A 15,306-nucleotide genomic window follows, 5' to 3' on the forward strand; every position below is an offset into this window, starting at 1 on the left:
GAGAAATCCCCTTGAAAGTCGCGTTCGAGGCTTGCATTTGTCCCTGCGCCGCTGAAGCCACATGTGTCAAAAAAAAGGGTGGCATCGAAGTTACGGTGAGCTGTCCTGTTCAGTTCTTGTCCTGTCCTTTCTGCTCAAGTCTTTCTTTGTGAACATTGCACAATCCCCCTTCACTTCTCCGAGCAGCTTGTCTTCCACAAAAACCTTATCATTCGTTGCTGGTCAGCATTCGGGAATCATTGACATCTCATCTCACCCACAACCATGGCCGACCTCTACCCCGACCTCAAGGACCGTCCCATCAAGGAGACAATCTGTCTGTTCGATGTTGACAACACTCTCACTCCTGCCCGACTGTCCATCTCGCCTGAGATGCGCCAGACCCTTGCGAGACTAAGACACAAGTGCGCAATCGGCTATGTAAGTCGTTCTCCCCAGCACAAGAGTTACACTGCGTAACACTAACACTGTCATTCCAGGTCGGAGGCTCCAACTTCCCCAAACAACAAGAACAAATCGGCACCGACACCCTGTCAGTCACGGAGGTCTTTGACTTCTGCTTCGCGGAAAATGGTCTCGAGGCCTACCGTCTAGGCCAACCCCTCGTGTCGACCTCTTTCATCGAATGGATCGGAGAAGAAAAGTACCAGAAGCTCGCCAAATGGATCCTACGATACATTTCGGAACTGGAAGGTCTCCCAGCCATGCGAGGAACATTCATCGAGTTCAGAAACGGCATGATCAATGTCAGCCCCGTGGGTCGTAACGCCAGTACCGCAGAAAGAAACGAGTTCGAGGCATGGGACAAGAAGAACAATTGCCGGCCGAAAATGATCCAGGCGCTGAAGGAGGCTTTTCCCGACTTGGCCGTCACGTAAGCAAAAACACAACGCAACCAACATTCGGGGCTCCCTCTTCGAGAACTAATTATGGCTTACTATAGATACTCGATTGGCGGTCAAATCTCGTTCGACGTCTTTCCAACAGGCTGGGACAAGACGTACTGCTTACGACACGTCGAGGCGGAGGCCGACCCCAGCAAGGGCCTGTCTGGTATCAACTACAAGAACATCCACTTCTTCGGTGACAAGTGCTTCGAGGGCGGCAACGACTGGGAGATTTACAATGATTCAAGGACCATTGGCCATGCCGTCGAGAATCCTGCCGACTGTCTGAAGCAGATCAAGGAGCTTTTTGACTTGTGACATGCTTCTCGTCTTTGAGGGGCTGGGCTTGTAATTAATTACATTGGTTGGTGGCGGCGCAAGCATGTTTCTCTCCGATATGGTCATCATTCACAGAATGCGCCGGGGAAAAACTAGACTCCAGAAAGGGGATTTTCCAGCCTTTCCAGCTATTGAACGATAGAGTCTTAGACAAACGGGTTGAATGGGCGTTTTGATATCCGTACATTGGAATGAATGAGTTCAATGCCGGACCTGCGGAGTAGATCCTCATCTTATTAGCAGATTCCTTTCGTCACGTCTAGACCAATTTACTGCTCCGTATCCGTAGACCCATCACTAAGGTAGTTAGACGATGTTGGGCCATCGCCACACCTTCCCTATTAGATAGCTTGGCGCAGGCCTACATCTGTCTGCCAGGCGCTCCCACCTAGTTACACAACACCATGCATACCCCCACGTTACGCTGAGCCCTATCTCTCTCATTCCAACAACGACCACCATCTCCTTGGACGAGCACCGCTCTGCCTGTCACGTTCCGTAACTCGGACGTTGAGTCAGGCAGCACTGGCACTGGCACGTATGTGGATGTGGCCATGTGCACGACGCTTTTCCAGCTGAAGCTCGTGGCTTTGGTACGCGGCTGAAACTCCCCTTTTTGAGGAGCTGTGTATCCATTACCTAAGTCCTCCGCAAGAACGGCTTCCTTTTCGACGTGTCGAAGGTCAAATTAGGGAAGTGCGCATAATCAAACCTTTCGATTTACTTTCATTCCAGTGGCTTTGTCTATTCCCTGCGACTGATTTAGCGGTAGTCGCACTCCGAAATGGGTAAGCAACCTAGATACTCTAGGATAAGTGTTGCAATGGGCTGCCACTTTCGAATACGAGAGCTGAGGCTGCCAGCCCAGCAGATCACACGGTCGACTCCCCAAACCGGGACGGAAGCCACAGATGTTCCATCACACCATCTCGCACGTACCCCTTCTGCAGGATTTGACGGTAACCGACGAGTTCTTGTCATCAGCACGCCACAAGGTTATGAGCGAGAAACTCTGCACTTCTCTTGGGTTCAGTGCAAGCACCCGTCTTGTGACCAGTGGTTCCCAATCGTCGACTTTCAGGGGACCTCAAGAGGCTCATCTCTGCCTGTTGTGTTGTTATTCGGCCCTCAACGAAGTTGTGCAAATGTCAGGATTGGCACAACGCGTTTACCCTCCGGTGGCTTATAAGATATAACGCACCGCTGCTAAGGAAACTGAGGCATGGGCGTCCGGTCCGGAGATTCCATTCATGCCACACCTGATACTCTATCAGGTTCTCGAGAGACTAAGAAGGCGTTCTCGGACCGGCTGATATAATGTCCTGGTGAGCGGCTGAAGCTGTGAGTGTAGCCAGGAACGGAGCTGAACTTGAGTTCATCGTTTTACCTGATAACAAGTCTCAGTTGCAGACATCTATGGGCGCTGCTGAGACCAGCTCCACCACCTCATCTAGGTCAACCAGCGGTTGCGCCCAGACTGTGTTGAGAAACTATAAAGATGTGGCATTCTTCCTGTGATCCAATTTCCTCTCGACCAAAATCCTCAACCAAGTAAGACTTGAGTAGTACTACATTACGTCCTCGAAACTGACAGTGTTTATTCAAAAGAGTTACAAAGCAACAAGAGCTGAATTTCGGCAACGGAACCAAATCTATATCGCTCTATCAACATGGACACCAATTCACTCCCTGTCGGTACCATTTTGGCATACCCCCTTGACACGCTGCCGTCAGATTTCTCTGCGTCCTGGATGGTCTGCCAAGGGGCCGAAATGAACAAAATGCAATATCCCGAGTTGTTCAATGCAATCGGTTACTGCAACGGATCCTCCGGCGATCCCAGTGTGTTCTATCTTCCGAATCTGCAGGGATGCTTTCTCCGCGGTGTTGACCCCGCGGGAAAGGTGGATTTGGAAAGCAACAAACGTACCGGCGTCAGAGGTGACAAAGCAGCACAACTTCCAGGATCAGTCCAGGGGTTCGCGACAGCATCGCCTAGTCAGCTGGCCCTTCAAGTACCCAACCTACCTGACGGATACCATCACTTGAATCAAGGCGACTCTGGCCCACTGGCCTATATGATGATGGAGTACAATCCTGGCTATGTCGATTATCCTGTTCAGCTCCCATCTGCAGAGACGGCGCCGGTGAATACATACATGCAGTACATTATCAAGGTCAAACCCTCTGTCGCACTTCCCACTGGGGCCATTATTTCTTACGCAGGTTCCCCCATACAGGCACCTGACCCATTCGACGGCAACTGGGCGCCGTGCGAAGGTGACGCTTACAGGACCACGACAAGGCTGTTCCAGGAGCTATACAGAACGCTTGGCGGTAGATACGGCATCTCACCCGATGGGTCAGAGTTCTACGTGCCTAATCTGCAGGGCATGTTCATTAGAGGGGTGGACGTCAATTCTGGTCGAGACAAGAACGGTAACAGACACCAGCCCATTGGCTTGTCCGGTGTGACAGCTCCAGCTGCGGGCTCAACACAGGCCTTTGGAACGGCGCAGGCGAATAGCCCCTTGGTGGCGAGGCTCTGGCACGTGGGCCTGGGGGCAACAGTTGAATCCTTCAAGATTGCTGGCAGGACCAGTGTCCGCGGTGACGACAACACAAATGCGCAGTACTGGTCTGGAGGTGATCAGGAGACACGTCCGGTTAATGCTAATGTGATGTTCTTCCTCGCCATGCGATCTCAAGACCCGACAGCTGATATGGTGCCGGTGGGAACTATAACTGCCATTGCTGGAGAAACAGCCCCAAGCGCCGACTACTGGGCGCTTTGCGACGGTTCTTCAGTCGAGAACAAAAAGTATCCCCAACTTTTTACCGCATGCGGCACGATTTGGGGTGCGCAGGATTCTGACCATTTCTATTTGCCTGACCTCCGCGGCCGATTCCTCCGTGGTGTGGACAATACTCCTCCTGGCTCCGTCGGGATCGATCCCGATCGCAATAATCGCAAGGCCCCTCAGTCCGGGTCTGGGAGTACAAAAGGAGTGGGATCGGTCCAAGACTGGGGAACGTCCATCAATGGTTGGAGCATCAACATCAGTCTGCCAACCAGAAATTGGCAGAATGCCGCTACCGCTGTTGGAGACCAGGCTGAGAACTATCATCCCGACAACACACCTTGTCAGATCTTGGGTGGCGATGTGGAGACCCGGCCCATTAACATCGCTGTCAATTTCTACATCAAAGTAGCGGCTGTGGCACCTGCATTTTAGAGACAGTAGGACTTCGGAGAAGAATGGCGAATTGAAGATGGCTGCTGCAGGTCGAAAATAGGCTCGTTGCTGTAGGTCAAGCATAAGGGGTGCAGATGAGGCAGCTAATTAGGAAAGTAGTTGTTGGCAAGATTTGGTCTATTGAATTGATTGCTAGGTTAAACTGCGCTGAGCGCAATTGCGGACCTGGAAAGCAGGGAAAATCACTTTCGTTATCTTGGTTTGGCGTGGTTGGTGACGGTCTTGCCATCTGAAAGCTCCATGGTTGTTGACGAGAAAGTCAAGCGGCTGAACTCGGCCTTGGAACAAAGAGAACAAGGCTATGAATCACGTGACATGATCTGATGATCTGAGGTGCTCTGAGAAGGAGCAACAGAGCACCACGGATTTCTTTTCATATGTAGATATATACACGGTCATTATCTAGAGACCGGCCGTCGATCCACCGGACGGTGTCCCCAAAAGTTGTCGAAGTAAGCCGATAAAAGGTCTGGCCAATAAAATGACTTGCGCGTTCTTCGAATATTTGGTAGGGTTCACACCAAGCAAGGGCGTGCGTGGGTTGGCCGGCCTTGTAAGATAGCGCGTCGCGGCACGGCAGTGTTACAGTACGGAGGACATAGTACATAGTAACTCAAGGCGTCGTTTGGTGGTTGGTCTGAATACTCACTCATACTACAGGATTCAAGTGACAAAAAATGTTCCCACGACTATGAATACCTCAAGGTGGTTCTTTTGGACTTTCTTTATGGATCCTCGCACTTAACCGGCAGTTTCCTTCTTTGAACTACTTGTAACCGGGTCGTCCGCACGAGTCCCAACGAATGTTCGCGGCCTCGGTAACTTAGCGCCCACCTACAATCGGGTTATCCATGTGTCGAGCTTGGAAAGGAACAGGTACGAGCAATTTTGTTTTCTGATATGATGCTGACTTCTACCTAAAGTTATTTCATACTGGATGCATGCCTAATATTTGGGTTTGGTCTCTACATACATATTTGATATTATACCTTGACCAACATGATGGATGCAAGGGGACCCCTGATTCGATGGCTCCGACATGGAGAAATTTATCCAATGTCAAGCCAGCGGGCCAGTGGGTTGAGAAGACATTGACCGGAGGACAGCGCCCTCGAGGAATTGTCCCTTTCTGACCTGCACTTGCCCCAACACTGGACCCGTCGACTACGTCTAGAAGATTGCCCTGCTCAATCTCCGCAGGCTTCCCCTTCTCTCACCAGCCTCGGGTGGCGGCAATTCGTGGAAGTCTCTCCTGCCAGTGTCAATATCCATATCCTTAGTCTTGACGCCGAATCTCCAGTCGTTGGTCCAGAGCTTCCAGAAGACGAACAAGAGAATGATGACAGGGGCCGCTAGGTAACTCTCAAAGAACGCCTCAGCGCCTCCAGTTGGATTACCACCAATAGGGAACAGCGAGATATAAAAGGTCGCTATGAGACAGAGGATGGCGAGGATGAAGCCAACCCATGACCCATACACGCCAACTTGCGACTTGAACGGTAGGTCATCCAGAGTGCGGCCGGCGGCCTTCCAGGCGTTGCGGAAGCGAATATGGCTGAAACAGATGGAACCCCAGACGAAGAAAGATGACAGACCAGTCAGAGCGAGAAGCCAGTTGAAGACAGTCGAGCCGGTTTCCGCTTCGTTGATGAATGCCAACAAGCCGAATGCCATCTGGATAATGACAGGCCAGACTGGTCGACCTTTCCTGTCGATGTAGGCCAGCCATTTAGGACCCATACCACCTTGAGCCAGAGCTTGCATGGTACGTGTAGAGCCGTATGTGCAAGAATTGGCAACGGACATGACGGAGATAGTAATGACAGCGTTGAACACGGACGGAAGACCCTTGACCCCAGCGTATTGAATGGCAAGGACAAAAGGTGAGGCCTTGGTGTTGGCGCCGGATGAGTTGAGGAGATCTGGTGAGCTATTCGGCACAATAAGGCCCATAATCAGGAGTGAGATGACATAGAAGCCAGCAATACGCCAGAAGACCTGTTTGGTGGCTTTCGGGAGTGACTTTCTCGGGTCCGCAGCTTCTGCGGCAGCAAGACCGACCAATTCTGTCCCACCTAGAATTGAAAAGTTAGGCTTTGAAGAAGATCCCGACAAACGGCGGCCTTACCGAAAGCGAATGCAGCATTGACGAAGACCGAGCAGAAGCCCTTGAATCCTGTTGCGAAGTCAGTATATATCGTTTTTCCGTGTGGGGTTTGGGGCCTGGGGAGGGTGAAGACTTACCGTGGCGGAATGCTTTGTTGCCATGTGCGGCATCATTCCAGTAGCGGAAACCTATGTAACCACGATCGTCGCCGGGGACGCCACCGCAGTCAACAATGATACCGAAGATTATGAAGCCAAGTACGGCAATGATCTTGATGACACCAAGGAAGAATTCGACTGCAACGGTCAGCATGCAAGTCACTTGTGGCAGACGTCCTCCTAACCTTCACCATAACCCCTGACACCGAAGAATTGTACAATGATGAGGGTGGTCAGGAAGACAGCAATCCAAATACCAATGTTATAATGGTGCCAATAATCTGCGCAATGTCAGAATATGGCCGGTCTATAACGAGCACGGCATGGCATACAAAAGCTTGTGCCTGATTGCAGCAGCTTTTGTGAGACGCCAGCGACTTACCAATGGTTATACCGGCAGCAGTGATCTCGAAAGGAAGAGTAATCAGCCAACCGATTGCGTACTGCCAGCCCATGGCGAAGCCCCTTCATCGGTGGCGGCGATTAGCCAGATTTCCAAATGGCGGGACAGGAGTATTTACCATGCCGGATCAATGAAGCGCACTCCATACTGATAGAAGGCACCATTGACAGGATACAGGACTGCAAGTTCACCCAAAGCCTGGACCGTGCAAAGCAACATAACTCCGACGATGATGAAGCCGAGAATGAGGGAAGCTGGACCACCAGACTGCAAGGAGGAGCCAGAACCGACGAAAAGACCAGCACCGATGGAACCGCCTGTTCAACCCGTCAATATCGTTCACATCTACAGCAAAGGAACAACTCACCAATGGCAATCATTTGCATATGACGGCCCTGAAGATTTCGGGCCAGACTCTTCTGTTCATTGTGTCCGTGTTCGACATCATGACCAACAGTGTGATCCGGCAACTTCTCCCCTTGGATATTCTTCTCCGTTTCTGTGGCCATGTTGAACAACTTGTCAATGTTTCATCCAGGAGGAAAGAAAGAGAACAGAGAACAGGCTTCAGGGAAGTGAAAGGGAAAAGAGAAAGCCAAGGGTGTCTTAGAGTGATAAGCTTGCTCCAAGACGTGCGGCGGCGTGTGCTTATCGCGATGCAACGCCTGCTTCCAAGCATAGCTTGGCTGGCTTCGTCGCCATGCGACACTTTGCAGGGGATGTTGCCGATTCATACCTGCCAAGTCCGCCGACAGGTGTGGCGTGGGGTGAGCTGTGGGCTTCGAGCAAGAGCTTTATCTGGCTGCTGCAGCCACTGGATCCCGCTGAGTGAATCAATGGCGTTCACGCAACCAAACAACGGGCGTCGTTGCTCGCGTGTCGTGTCGTTGAGGTGTTTTGGGGCTGGAGATAAGGAAGGAGTGTGGTGGTGATCTGGACCAATCAGTATCCACGGGGGAATCTGATCGTCGGCAATTGCAAGGGTTAGCGACAACTAGCTGGCCATGACGATGCGGTACCATCTCTCTCGGGGATGCTAAACGTGCTTTTGTTGAAGCAAGGTTGCAATCAGGGACGCCTCCGTTCTGGAAGGAAGGTTACTGAGCTTGAACGAACCAGTCATCGGCGTCGTAAAGCGTAGGAGAGCGACGAAGGATCGCTCGAGAAGGCTCACTGGGCTTGGCTCACACTGATCTTTGCGGATTCGAGCGCCCCCAGTCTCAAGCAACCCTCCTCGGCCACTATGGCGACTTCGTTGGACAACTTGGCGTCATCATTGACCAAACATGTTGCTAGCCGGAAAGACGGTAACAATGCTGGAAACGAGGGCAAGAGATGTCACGATTGCTAGAAGCAATCTCGGCGAGGCCGTTAATAAGGCTGGCCATACTGGTTTGTGGCAGAAGGTGACTTCAGCACTGTCCATTCTGTGAACGAGAGAATGTCGTGGTTATCTGATCAGTGCCGAGTTAGCTTCGAGGATAAGCGAATGGCGGCTGCCCAAGGTACGAAGCAGGAACAATCGTCTGCGGCGTGCCGATTGGACGAGGGACGATGATCAAGGTGTACGCCTTCGACGTATCGAACATGAAGGCCCTGCTTTCGAGCACTGGACAGGATCATGTTCAAAAAAGAAGTGCGAAAACAAGTCATCAGAGTGAAGATTCAGAATGAGGCTCCAATGTCACGTGCCAGAGTTTATGCTTGGCTTAAATTCCTCGGAGGCTCCAAGGTTCACAGAGCAGGGAAGACCATGGCCAACTTGAGATCAATGTGCAGAATCCTTAGAAGTAGCTGGAGCTCTTCTGCGGCATGGATACACTGAATGTACAATCGGTGTCGGTTTCCGACTTCTTTTATACCTTGGACTGCCAGACCATCTGCGTACTGGTTGGGCTCAATGGCATTGTGCTCGTCTCGTCCTCCAACTGCCTGGTGCTGACCATCGGCCATCACAGCTAAACCTCACGCCAACATGACCATAACATCACCGTCCAAGGTCTTCCAGACATTTTCTGGCTCGGCTTCCAACATACCGTTAAAATCCCGCCAGCGCCATCGCTGTGCTCAACTCCAATATCAAAATCAAAACATCTTTTCAGTCAGCGCTCATACTGTGGCAGATCCGACCCTATGTGATCATGGTTCAATGTCTGTACATTATATTCGTCTTGCTCGTTAATCGTTGGTGCACTGGGCACCAAAGGTTGTGGTGCGACAGAACTGCTGGAAGTCCCCGTCTCGTCTTCCACTGGCGGCGCGCTTGCCTGCGCGAGAAGCCGTCTTCGCTCAAGCTCATGCTTGTCGTCGGTGGCATCAACGCCACGTAATGATGGTGGCGCTGGCGGAGGAGAAGCCGAACGAGGCCGTATAGTGTCACCAGACCTCGCCGACATGACCGATGCAGTAGTGTTGAAGGTGGAAGGTGTGGTAGTTCCGTCCTGTTGTGCATGTTCTCTTGTTGGCAGAGGGCTTGACAAGATTACAGGCGCCGTCGGAGCATATTCAGCTGCACTGGTCGAAGCCTCACCATCGGGTGGGGGTTCGCTCGGTAGTAAAAGCTGCTCTTGTCTCCGTAACCGGGACTTCTCGTCTACATCTTCCCGAGGTTGAGGCGGAGCAATGAAATCGGGAGCTGGAGTGGGAAATTCGAGATAATAATTCTGATCGTAGCCCTGACCGTAGTCGAAGTCGTAGTCGTACCCGTCATAGTATGGCTGACCATTCTCATCATAATACTGTCCATCATGTTCACCGTTCTGATAGAATGCATCGTGTCCTCCTTGGTCTAGCCAGTGCGGCAAGGGCTCGGAAGTCGGGGGTTCGGCAGGTCTGTCCAACCTTTTCCTCCTGCCGCTATCTTGTGTACCTATCACTAGCGACATCTCGAATGTGATAACGCCCCTCGTTCGACGCAGTTGGGTGGTGTCCAATATGCCATGTGACCAGTCCGAAGTTAGCTGGTTACCAGCTTCGGCAGCCTGGGAGAAGACAGGGTCACTAGTGGTCAAGCGAGGCCACAGTCGAGTTTCTCCCAGCTTTCCAAACAAATCAACAACCACTTCGACGTGATACGTGAACGAGATCATTCCGCCAGGGACGTTTGCGATGGTCGGAAACGCCTCATCGGGAATCTTGAGAGACATGGTGATATCTGCAGTCATAGTGGCTGGATTGACAACCATCATCGTCGAGGACTGAGCCAGATCTTTCCGAAACACACTGTTGGGAGACGCATTGGCAAAATACAATCCCCCAAGACCCGTGCGCGACTTCGGATAAACATCTTCGTACTCGGCCCTCTTCTTACCCTCACTGTTTCCCAAAGGAAGTGCGGGATGCATGTCCACTCGGGCTTGACGGTAGATGGTTGCGATGACCATGCCCCGGATATCTCGCGTGTGGTTGATAGAGACACGAAGGGGTATCGTGTCTCCAGGTAATGCACCGTGACGTGGAAGCTCAGTAGTTGCGGTGATAGTGTGAGCAGATGAGGAAGTGGCGTTACTCCGCGCGTCGCTAGTCTGTGGACTCTGTTTACGGCCAGGCGACTCAGCGTCGGCCATTTGGAAGCTCTGCGTACTCGTGGTAGTGGTGTTGGTGTGGACTGTGTCTTCACTTGGCGCGGGGCTCAGAGGTGGATTGCCGATAGAATTGGTACTTCGACTGGTCGTACTGTTCTGCGTATTGTTTCGGGTCAACTGGCCGGCAGCAGAGACATTCTGAGTAGAAATCGAAGAAGGCGGCTTCACGAGCTTGACTTTGCCTCGTTTCGAGATGGGTTCGAGTGTGATCACCCTGGATTTGGGATGGGACATGGGCTCGACATCGATCTGGTCTCGAAATTTGATTCTAATACTGCGGCTGACTGCCGGACTAATTGTGACTGGACGCGTGACTGTGGCGGTAAGCATGTAGGAAATTGTGCCTCGTTCGAACTGCAACGCGTCAGTTGGTGTCCGAAGGCCACAATTGTGGGAGAACAAACATCAATCGTGCTAGGCAAGGATTTCGCCGGGAAGGGGACTTCAAAAGCAAACTTGTAGACATGCTTTTTGAGAAACCCGCTTCCACATAGGACTTGCTCGTTCTGAAACAAGGTCGCGAGTCCATTGCCATGGTATTGGAAACCTCGTGTGCCCTTCCCAGTCGCTAGGCCTTCTGGAGCAGGCAGCCGTTCGCCAGGCGGTATTTGGTGTTTATAAACTTTTGCATAGCCATGTAGCGCAATCACAAGGTGTGTGATATCAAAGCCTTTGGAGACCGTCAAGAGGACATGACCCTTTACACTCTGGCCCGGAGAATAGACTCGAAACGGATCCTCTGGTTCGATAGCGACGTCGAACATGTTCCGAGCATGTTTCCCGAGCGAGCTGGAAAAGTACGACAGTATTGAGCGCGAACGAGGCACTGCTTGGTTGGGATTTGTGAGCAGTGACTCGAGAGGCATTGCCGTCACAACCTGAGCCATTCAATGTTATCGGGGTGGTCTCGACCAAAACATTGTTGATCTGGCTCAGAAGAGCAGATACAGCGCAAAGATCGAGGTAATGGGTCTTCGTGGGCCGTGGTGCGATATCGGTGCGACTCAGGGTACGCAAGTCTAACGTGCTGGGTGGCAGACGGTCAGCTCGGTCAGCAACCATGAGGATACCTCGTGCGCGCAAGGCTCACAAAGGAGACCAGGGCATTGTCTGGTGCAGCAGGAGGCCTCATCGAAGAGGACAGTGGATCAAGCATACCTGGACACCCGGTTACACAATCCTAGACGTGCAGAAGCGCGCAGTTCACGTCAGAGCGCAGGCTGCGAGAAGATCGGAAGGAGCGTGGACAGAGGTCTGGGCGCAGCGCTGCTGAGCTGGAAGATGATAACATTCACCAATAGTCTCGTCAGGCCAACAAAGCACAGCCGACGATTCGCGAGAACAGCGATCAGCGACAATAACGTCGAATGGTTCCCAAGACTCAAGAGACGAACAACGTAAGAAGCCAAGCTTTGATCGAATTGATGGTGAACCACAGCACTGGAGATGGAGAAGTTGGGTGGTCACGGTGGTTGAAGGCTTGTGTTGGTTCGGGGGCTTGGCAGGTCGAGATTGTGGCAGACCGTGCACCAGAAACCCAGACTTTGCCAGGAGGAAGGGGATCATCTTTGCATGGGAGGCACCTGGGAGGAGGGGCTCACTAGGCTGCGTCACTGTACAGGATTGGGACGTGGCACGGACTGGGGGGACGCGGCTATGTGCCGTAATCGTCGGCGAGGGGCAATGGTGGTGATGGTGGCTGAAATAATTGAATCTTGCGGGCCTGACACCCCGAAGACTTTGGTGGAGAAGGCCGTGAAGGGCAGGTTCTTTCGGCGAGAGTTTATTCCTCCAGGCCACCGCGTAGGCGCCATAGGCCAGCCTGTGACTTGCGATAGGCGGCCATCTTTGGGAGCAGCCACCAGCAGCTGTCATTCGATAACTCTGTCTTCGGTACCCGAGATTTTGGCCAATCGACACCCCCTGGTTGTTTTCTTTTCTCCCTCTCTTGCAGCGACATCTGCTTCCGGCACCCATTTTCCTGACGCGACGGGCACCATCACTCCACCTCAGGCCACTTTTTCTCATCACTTCAGTCCAATCAAGTGCATTCCATGCCTTACACTTAGGATGCACAGTATGTATACATCGAACCACATCTCCGAAAATTCTGCAAGCGTGACAAGCACAAGGTCGCTGAAGCTTCGTGATGTCAAGCTTTCCATATGTGAACAATGATTCGGATCGCCGCGGGAGATCTGGTCCAGCATCTGTACAACTTCGGTGCCTCGGACCTGTCCACGGGTTTTGCTCCTGCTAGTGACAGCACACGACAAGGGATGTCATCACGATCGGCTCAATCGATTCGAAGGGATCATGTCCATGACTCTCAGTGCCGTGGTCGTTTGGCTGGTGATTCATCTTGGTCTATGTCCTCCTCTTCTGGTACCTCAATGGCCCTGGCCCTTGGTTGCACTCTGCCCTTGATCTGATGTCGAGTCATTGTGGTCTCTCCCAATCCTTTTTCAAGGCCTTCCGGCTCCACAAATACCATGTCCCCAGTCTCGCCCAAAGCCTCCTTCACTGCTTCCTCGAGCAGGATGCCCACAGCAATGAGTGCTGTTTCGTCCAAAGATCGGAAGTCATATCTTCCTTGGTTCATCGTAGCCGAGTTGTAGAGATCGGATGCGTAGGTGTGAATGGCTTTTAGCATTTCTGACTCTGGTAGCTTTCTGGCCGCAGCGAGTTCGCCTCCAGCGTCATGATCGGCCTCGAATATCTCTGCAGGTGTTCTTGTTTGCCGCAACAAGTAATCTTCGGGGGCAACAGGTAACAATGTGGATGAACGCAGTTGTTCTACGGTTAAGAAACCCTGCTGCCCAACCCGTCCTGCGACTGCATCGTAAAGCGAAACCTGACGTCGAAGTTGAGTGGGCGGCTCGTTATTATCGGATGCGTCAGCGCCCAAGGGTTCTTCCGAGTTAGAATATTCACTGTCACCAGGCATCTTATCCTCTGGCTGCGTTGCGTTGATATCGGGAGGCCGTGGAGCAGATCAGGCTTTCAGTCGACTGAGACAAACCGGCTGATGACAAGGATAGCCATGATCGCTTTTGCGCTTTTTGACTTGTGGGCAACGATTTTAGTAGACAGTTCACGAAGGATGTCCTTGACGATGATACGAAGCGGGGGAAATCAATGGTAGTGAAGCTTGGCAGTATTGTCCTTCATCTGACCTTGCGGAGTGACTGAATTTGATGAGAGAAAGCACGAGAAAGGTAGCGTAACTCTTGTACTCTGTACTCGAGTATCGAAATGACCAAGGCCACGAAAACGGAGAAGAAGTTAAATAGTAATTTTCATGATGTTGAGTCACGAAACTGCCAAAGACCGTCCCAATCGGGAAGGCCTTATACCGTCTTAAGTAACTTTTCACCATGGCTGAGATGCGACCATTTGACTTAGCCAGCAAAATGCCGACAGTCTCTTCCTTTTTGCCTCCAAAAGCTTTCAAAAGCAAAGAGAGCGCGAAAATCCGTTACAGTCGCAGAAATGATGGCTCGTTGGAGTCTCAAAAAAACCAAATCACCAGCGTCAATGTCCAGAGTAGAGCATCCTTTGCCCGTCGCCCAATATCTTCTTCCATGCTCCAAGAAATTGCTGCGTCCCTTTTATCGTTGCCAACACCCTCAACCTCTTCCATCCAGCAAGACTCACAAGATGTCGTCCGTGTCAGGATCCTCACATGCTGCCCTAGCATTCTGGCACGATTTTCGGTCCAGCGTGTCAACGTGGTCGTGATATTTACACCAGTATGTCTCGTAGCTTGCATGGCGAGCCATGGGCCTCCTCAGATTCAGCAGCATTCGGTTCAGAATCGCAGCAGCAAAGAGTGGCGGAAGTTTGGCAAGAGTGTTCTGAGAGGAATTCTTGATCATCATGCGGCTGAAGCAAGCTGTCATGTATCGACAGTGGGACGACTCGATGCTCAGATTCTCGATTGCGCGTTGTACGACTACCAGACCTGGGAACCTCGGTGCCCGAAAGGTGAAACGTTGCCATTGTAGCATGATTTCTCTTCGGAAGAGCTGCGCTTCGTAGTGATCAGACATGATGTATAGATCCAGCAGGCGACCGTAGACACGTTGAGTACGGCAAAGGCCAGCATGCCAGTTTTCTTCGGTGTCGACTGTCTCTGTTCCACTGCCGCTTGGACCAGGGGCTGGGTGATCGTCAGTTTGCGGGTGCGTTGTCTTCGCGTCACCGGGTTGCAGACCAGGTTCTCGAGCTGCCATTGCTTCAAGTCAGTGCCTGGATAGCGTTTTAAGGATAACGTATGTTAGTCGTACCTGAATCTTCCCACATACAGCAAGTCCGAATACGGCACTTGGGCTTCTTAGTTTTACTCGGCTTGAGCTCGTCCATCATGATGGCCCTCGTGCGGAGCCACTGTATGAAAGTGCCCAATGCATCAGCGGTCACATAGCTAATGGTGAGCTGCTGTGGCGGGTGCGTATCTTCGAGCAGATCCTTGAAGCATTCGGAATAGCTGCAGATAAGTCCCTCATGAAGCTGAATTGCCGGGTCGTGGTGCCTGATTTCACAAGGATGGTGATGAGTGGTTGATCAGC

General features: G+C 51.9%; 6 protein-coding genes across 8 annotated transcripts; 2 read left to right on the top strand and 4 right to left on the bottom strand.

Annotated features, from left to right (window-relative positions):
* The first annotated feature begins 56 nt into the window (after positions 1 to 56).
* On the top strand, positions 57 to 1,461 carry PV05_09643 (uncharacterized protein). The gene is made up of 3 exons (XM_013455990.1): positions 57 to 420; positions 480 to 874; positions 944 to 1,461. Exons 1-3 carry the CDS (start codon positions 265 to 267, stop codon positions 1,203 to 1,205), a joined length of 813 nt encoding a protein of 270 aa, XP_013311444.1. The 5' UTR covers positions 57 to 264; the 3' UTR covers positions 1,206 to 1,461.
* Positions 1,462 to 1,638: 177 nt separating this feature from the next.
* On the top strand, positions 1,639 to 4,904 carry PV05_09644. 2 transcript variants are annotated; one of them, XM_013455991.1, is made up of 3 exons: positions 1,639 to 2,567; positions 2,625 to 2,777; positions 2,835 to 4,904. In XM_013455991.1, the coding sequence occupies exon 3, from the start codon at positions 2,897 to 2,899 to the stop codon at positions 4,460 to 4,462; it is 1,566 nt and encodes a 521-aa protein (XP_013311445.1). In that variant the 5' UTR covers positions 1,639 to 2,567; positions 2,625 to 2,777; positions 2,835 to 2,896; the 3' UTR covers positions 4,463 to 4,904. The 2 variants fall into 2 exon arrangements, with proteins under 2 accessions (XP_013311445.1, XP_013311446.1); XM_013455992.1 differs by having other exon boundaries at positions 1,639 to 2,777.
* Positions 4,905 to 5,389: 485 nt separating this feature from the next.
* On the bottom strand, positions 5,390 to 7,928 carry PV05_09645 (uncharacterized protein). Its single transcript, XM_013455993.1, has 7 exons — positions 7,519 to 7,928; positions 7,270 to 7,468; positions 7,131 to 7,213; positions 6,934 to 7,029; positions 6,728 to 6,886; positions 6,612 to 6,659; positions 5,390 to 6,558 (listed from the first exon to the last, which is right to left on the bottom strand). Exons 1-7 carry the CDS (start codon positions 7,658 to 7,660, stop codon positions 5,654 to 5,656), a joined length of 1,632 nt encoding a protein of 543 aa, XP_013311447.1. The 5' UTR covers positions 7,661 to 7,928; the 3' UTR covers positions 5,390 to 5,653.
* Positions 7,929 to 8,830: 902 nt separating this feature from the next.
* On the bottom strand, positions 8,831 to 12,328 carry PV05_09646. Of its 2 annotated transcripts, XM_013455995.1 has the most exons (3): positions 11,894 to 12,328; positions 11,140 to 11,762; positions 8,831 to 11,089 (listed from the first exon to the last, which is right to left on the bottom strand). In XM_013455995.1, exons 2-3 carry the CDS (start codon positions 11,620 to 11,622, stop codon positions 9,254 to 9,256), a joined length of 2,319 nt encoding a protein of 772 aa, XP_013311449.1. In that variant the 5' UTR covers positions 11,623 to 11,762; positions 11,894 to 12,328; the 3' UTR covers positions 8,831 to 9,253. The 2 variants fall into 2 exon arrangements, with proteins under 2 accessions (XP_013311449.1, XP_013311448.1); XM_013455994.1 differs by having other exon boundaries at positions 8,831 to 11,762.
* A 106-nt stretch (positions 12,329 to 12,434) lies between these two features.
* Positions 12,435 to 13,983, bottom strand: PV05_09647 (uncharacterized protein). Its single transcript, XM_013455996.1, has one exon. It carries the CDS (start codon positions 13,680 to 13,682, stop codon positions 13,065 to 13,067), a length of 618 nt encoding a protein of 205 aa, XP_013311450.1. The 5' UTR covers positions 13,683 to 13,983; the 3' UTR covers positions 12,435 to 13,064.
* A 250-nt stretch (positions 13,984 to 14,233) lies between these two features.
* On the bottom strand, positions 14,234 to 14,970 carry PV05_09648 (uncharacterized protein; the record flags this gene model as incomplete). The annotated part of the gene is made up of 1 exon (XM_013455997.1): positions 14,234 to 14,970. One exon carries the CDS (start codon positions 14,968 to 14,970, stop codon positions 14,389 to 14,391), a length of 582 nt encoding a protein of 193 aa, XP_013311451.1. The 3' UTR covers positions 14,234 to 14,388.
* Between the last annotated feature and the right edge of the window lie 336 nt (positions 14,971 to 15,306).

The sequence above is a fragment of the Exophiala xenobiotica genome (genome assembly GCF_000835505.1).
Source record: "Exophiala xenobiotica strain CBS 118157 unplaced genomic scaffold supercont1.6, whole genome shotgun sequence".
Classification (NCBI taxonomy): domain Eukaryota; kingdom Fungi; phylum Ascomycota; class Eurotiomycetes; order Chaetothyriales; family Herpotrichiellaceae; genus Exophiala; species Exophiala xenobiotica.

Bases quoted from the DNA above. Each gene is read 5' to 3' on its own strand.
- PV05_09643 (XM_013455990.1), top strand. From the start codon at position 265: ATGGCCGACCTCTACCCCGACCTCAAGGACCGTCCCATCAAGGAGACA. The intron at 421-479 runs GTAAGTCGTTCT...CTGTCATTCCAG, and splicing joins ACAAGTGCGCAATCGGCTAT to GTCGGAGGCTCCAACTTCCC. The intron at 875-943 runs GTAAGCAAAAAC...GGCTTACTATAG, and splicing joins TTTCCCGACTTGGCCGTCAC to ATACTCGATTGGCGGTCAAA.
- PV05_09644 (XM_013455992.1), top strand. From the start codon at position 2,897: ATGGACACCAATTCACTCCCTGTCGGTACCATTTTGGCATACCCCCTT.
- PV05_09645 (XM_013455993.1), bottom strand. From the start codon at position 7,660: ATGGCCACAGAAACGGAGAAGAATATCCAAGGGGAGAAGTTGCCGGAT. The intron at 7,469-7,518 runs GTGAGTTGTTCC...CGGGTTGAACAG, and splicing joins TATGCAAATGATTGCCATTG to GCGGTTCCATCGGTGCTGGT. The intron at 6,559-6,611 runs GTAAGGCCGCCG...TTTCAATTCTAG, and splicing joins CAATGCTGCATTCGCTTTCG to GTGGGACAGAATTGGTCGGT.
- PV05_09646 (XM_013455995.1), bottom strand. From the start codon at position 11,622: ATGGCTCAGGTTGTGACGGCAATGCCTCTCGAGTCACTGCTCACAAAT. The intron at 11,090-11,139 runs GTTTGTTCTCCC...GACGCGTTGCAG, and splicing joins CCTTGCCTAGCACGATTGAT to TTCGAACGAGGCACAATTTC.
- PV05_09647 (XM_013455996.1), bottom strand. From the start codon at position 13,682: ATGCCTGGTGACAGTGAATATTCTAACTCGGAAGAACCCTTGGGCGCT.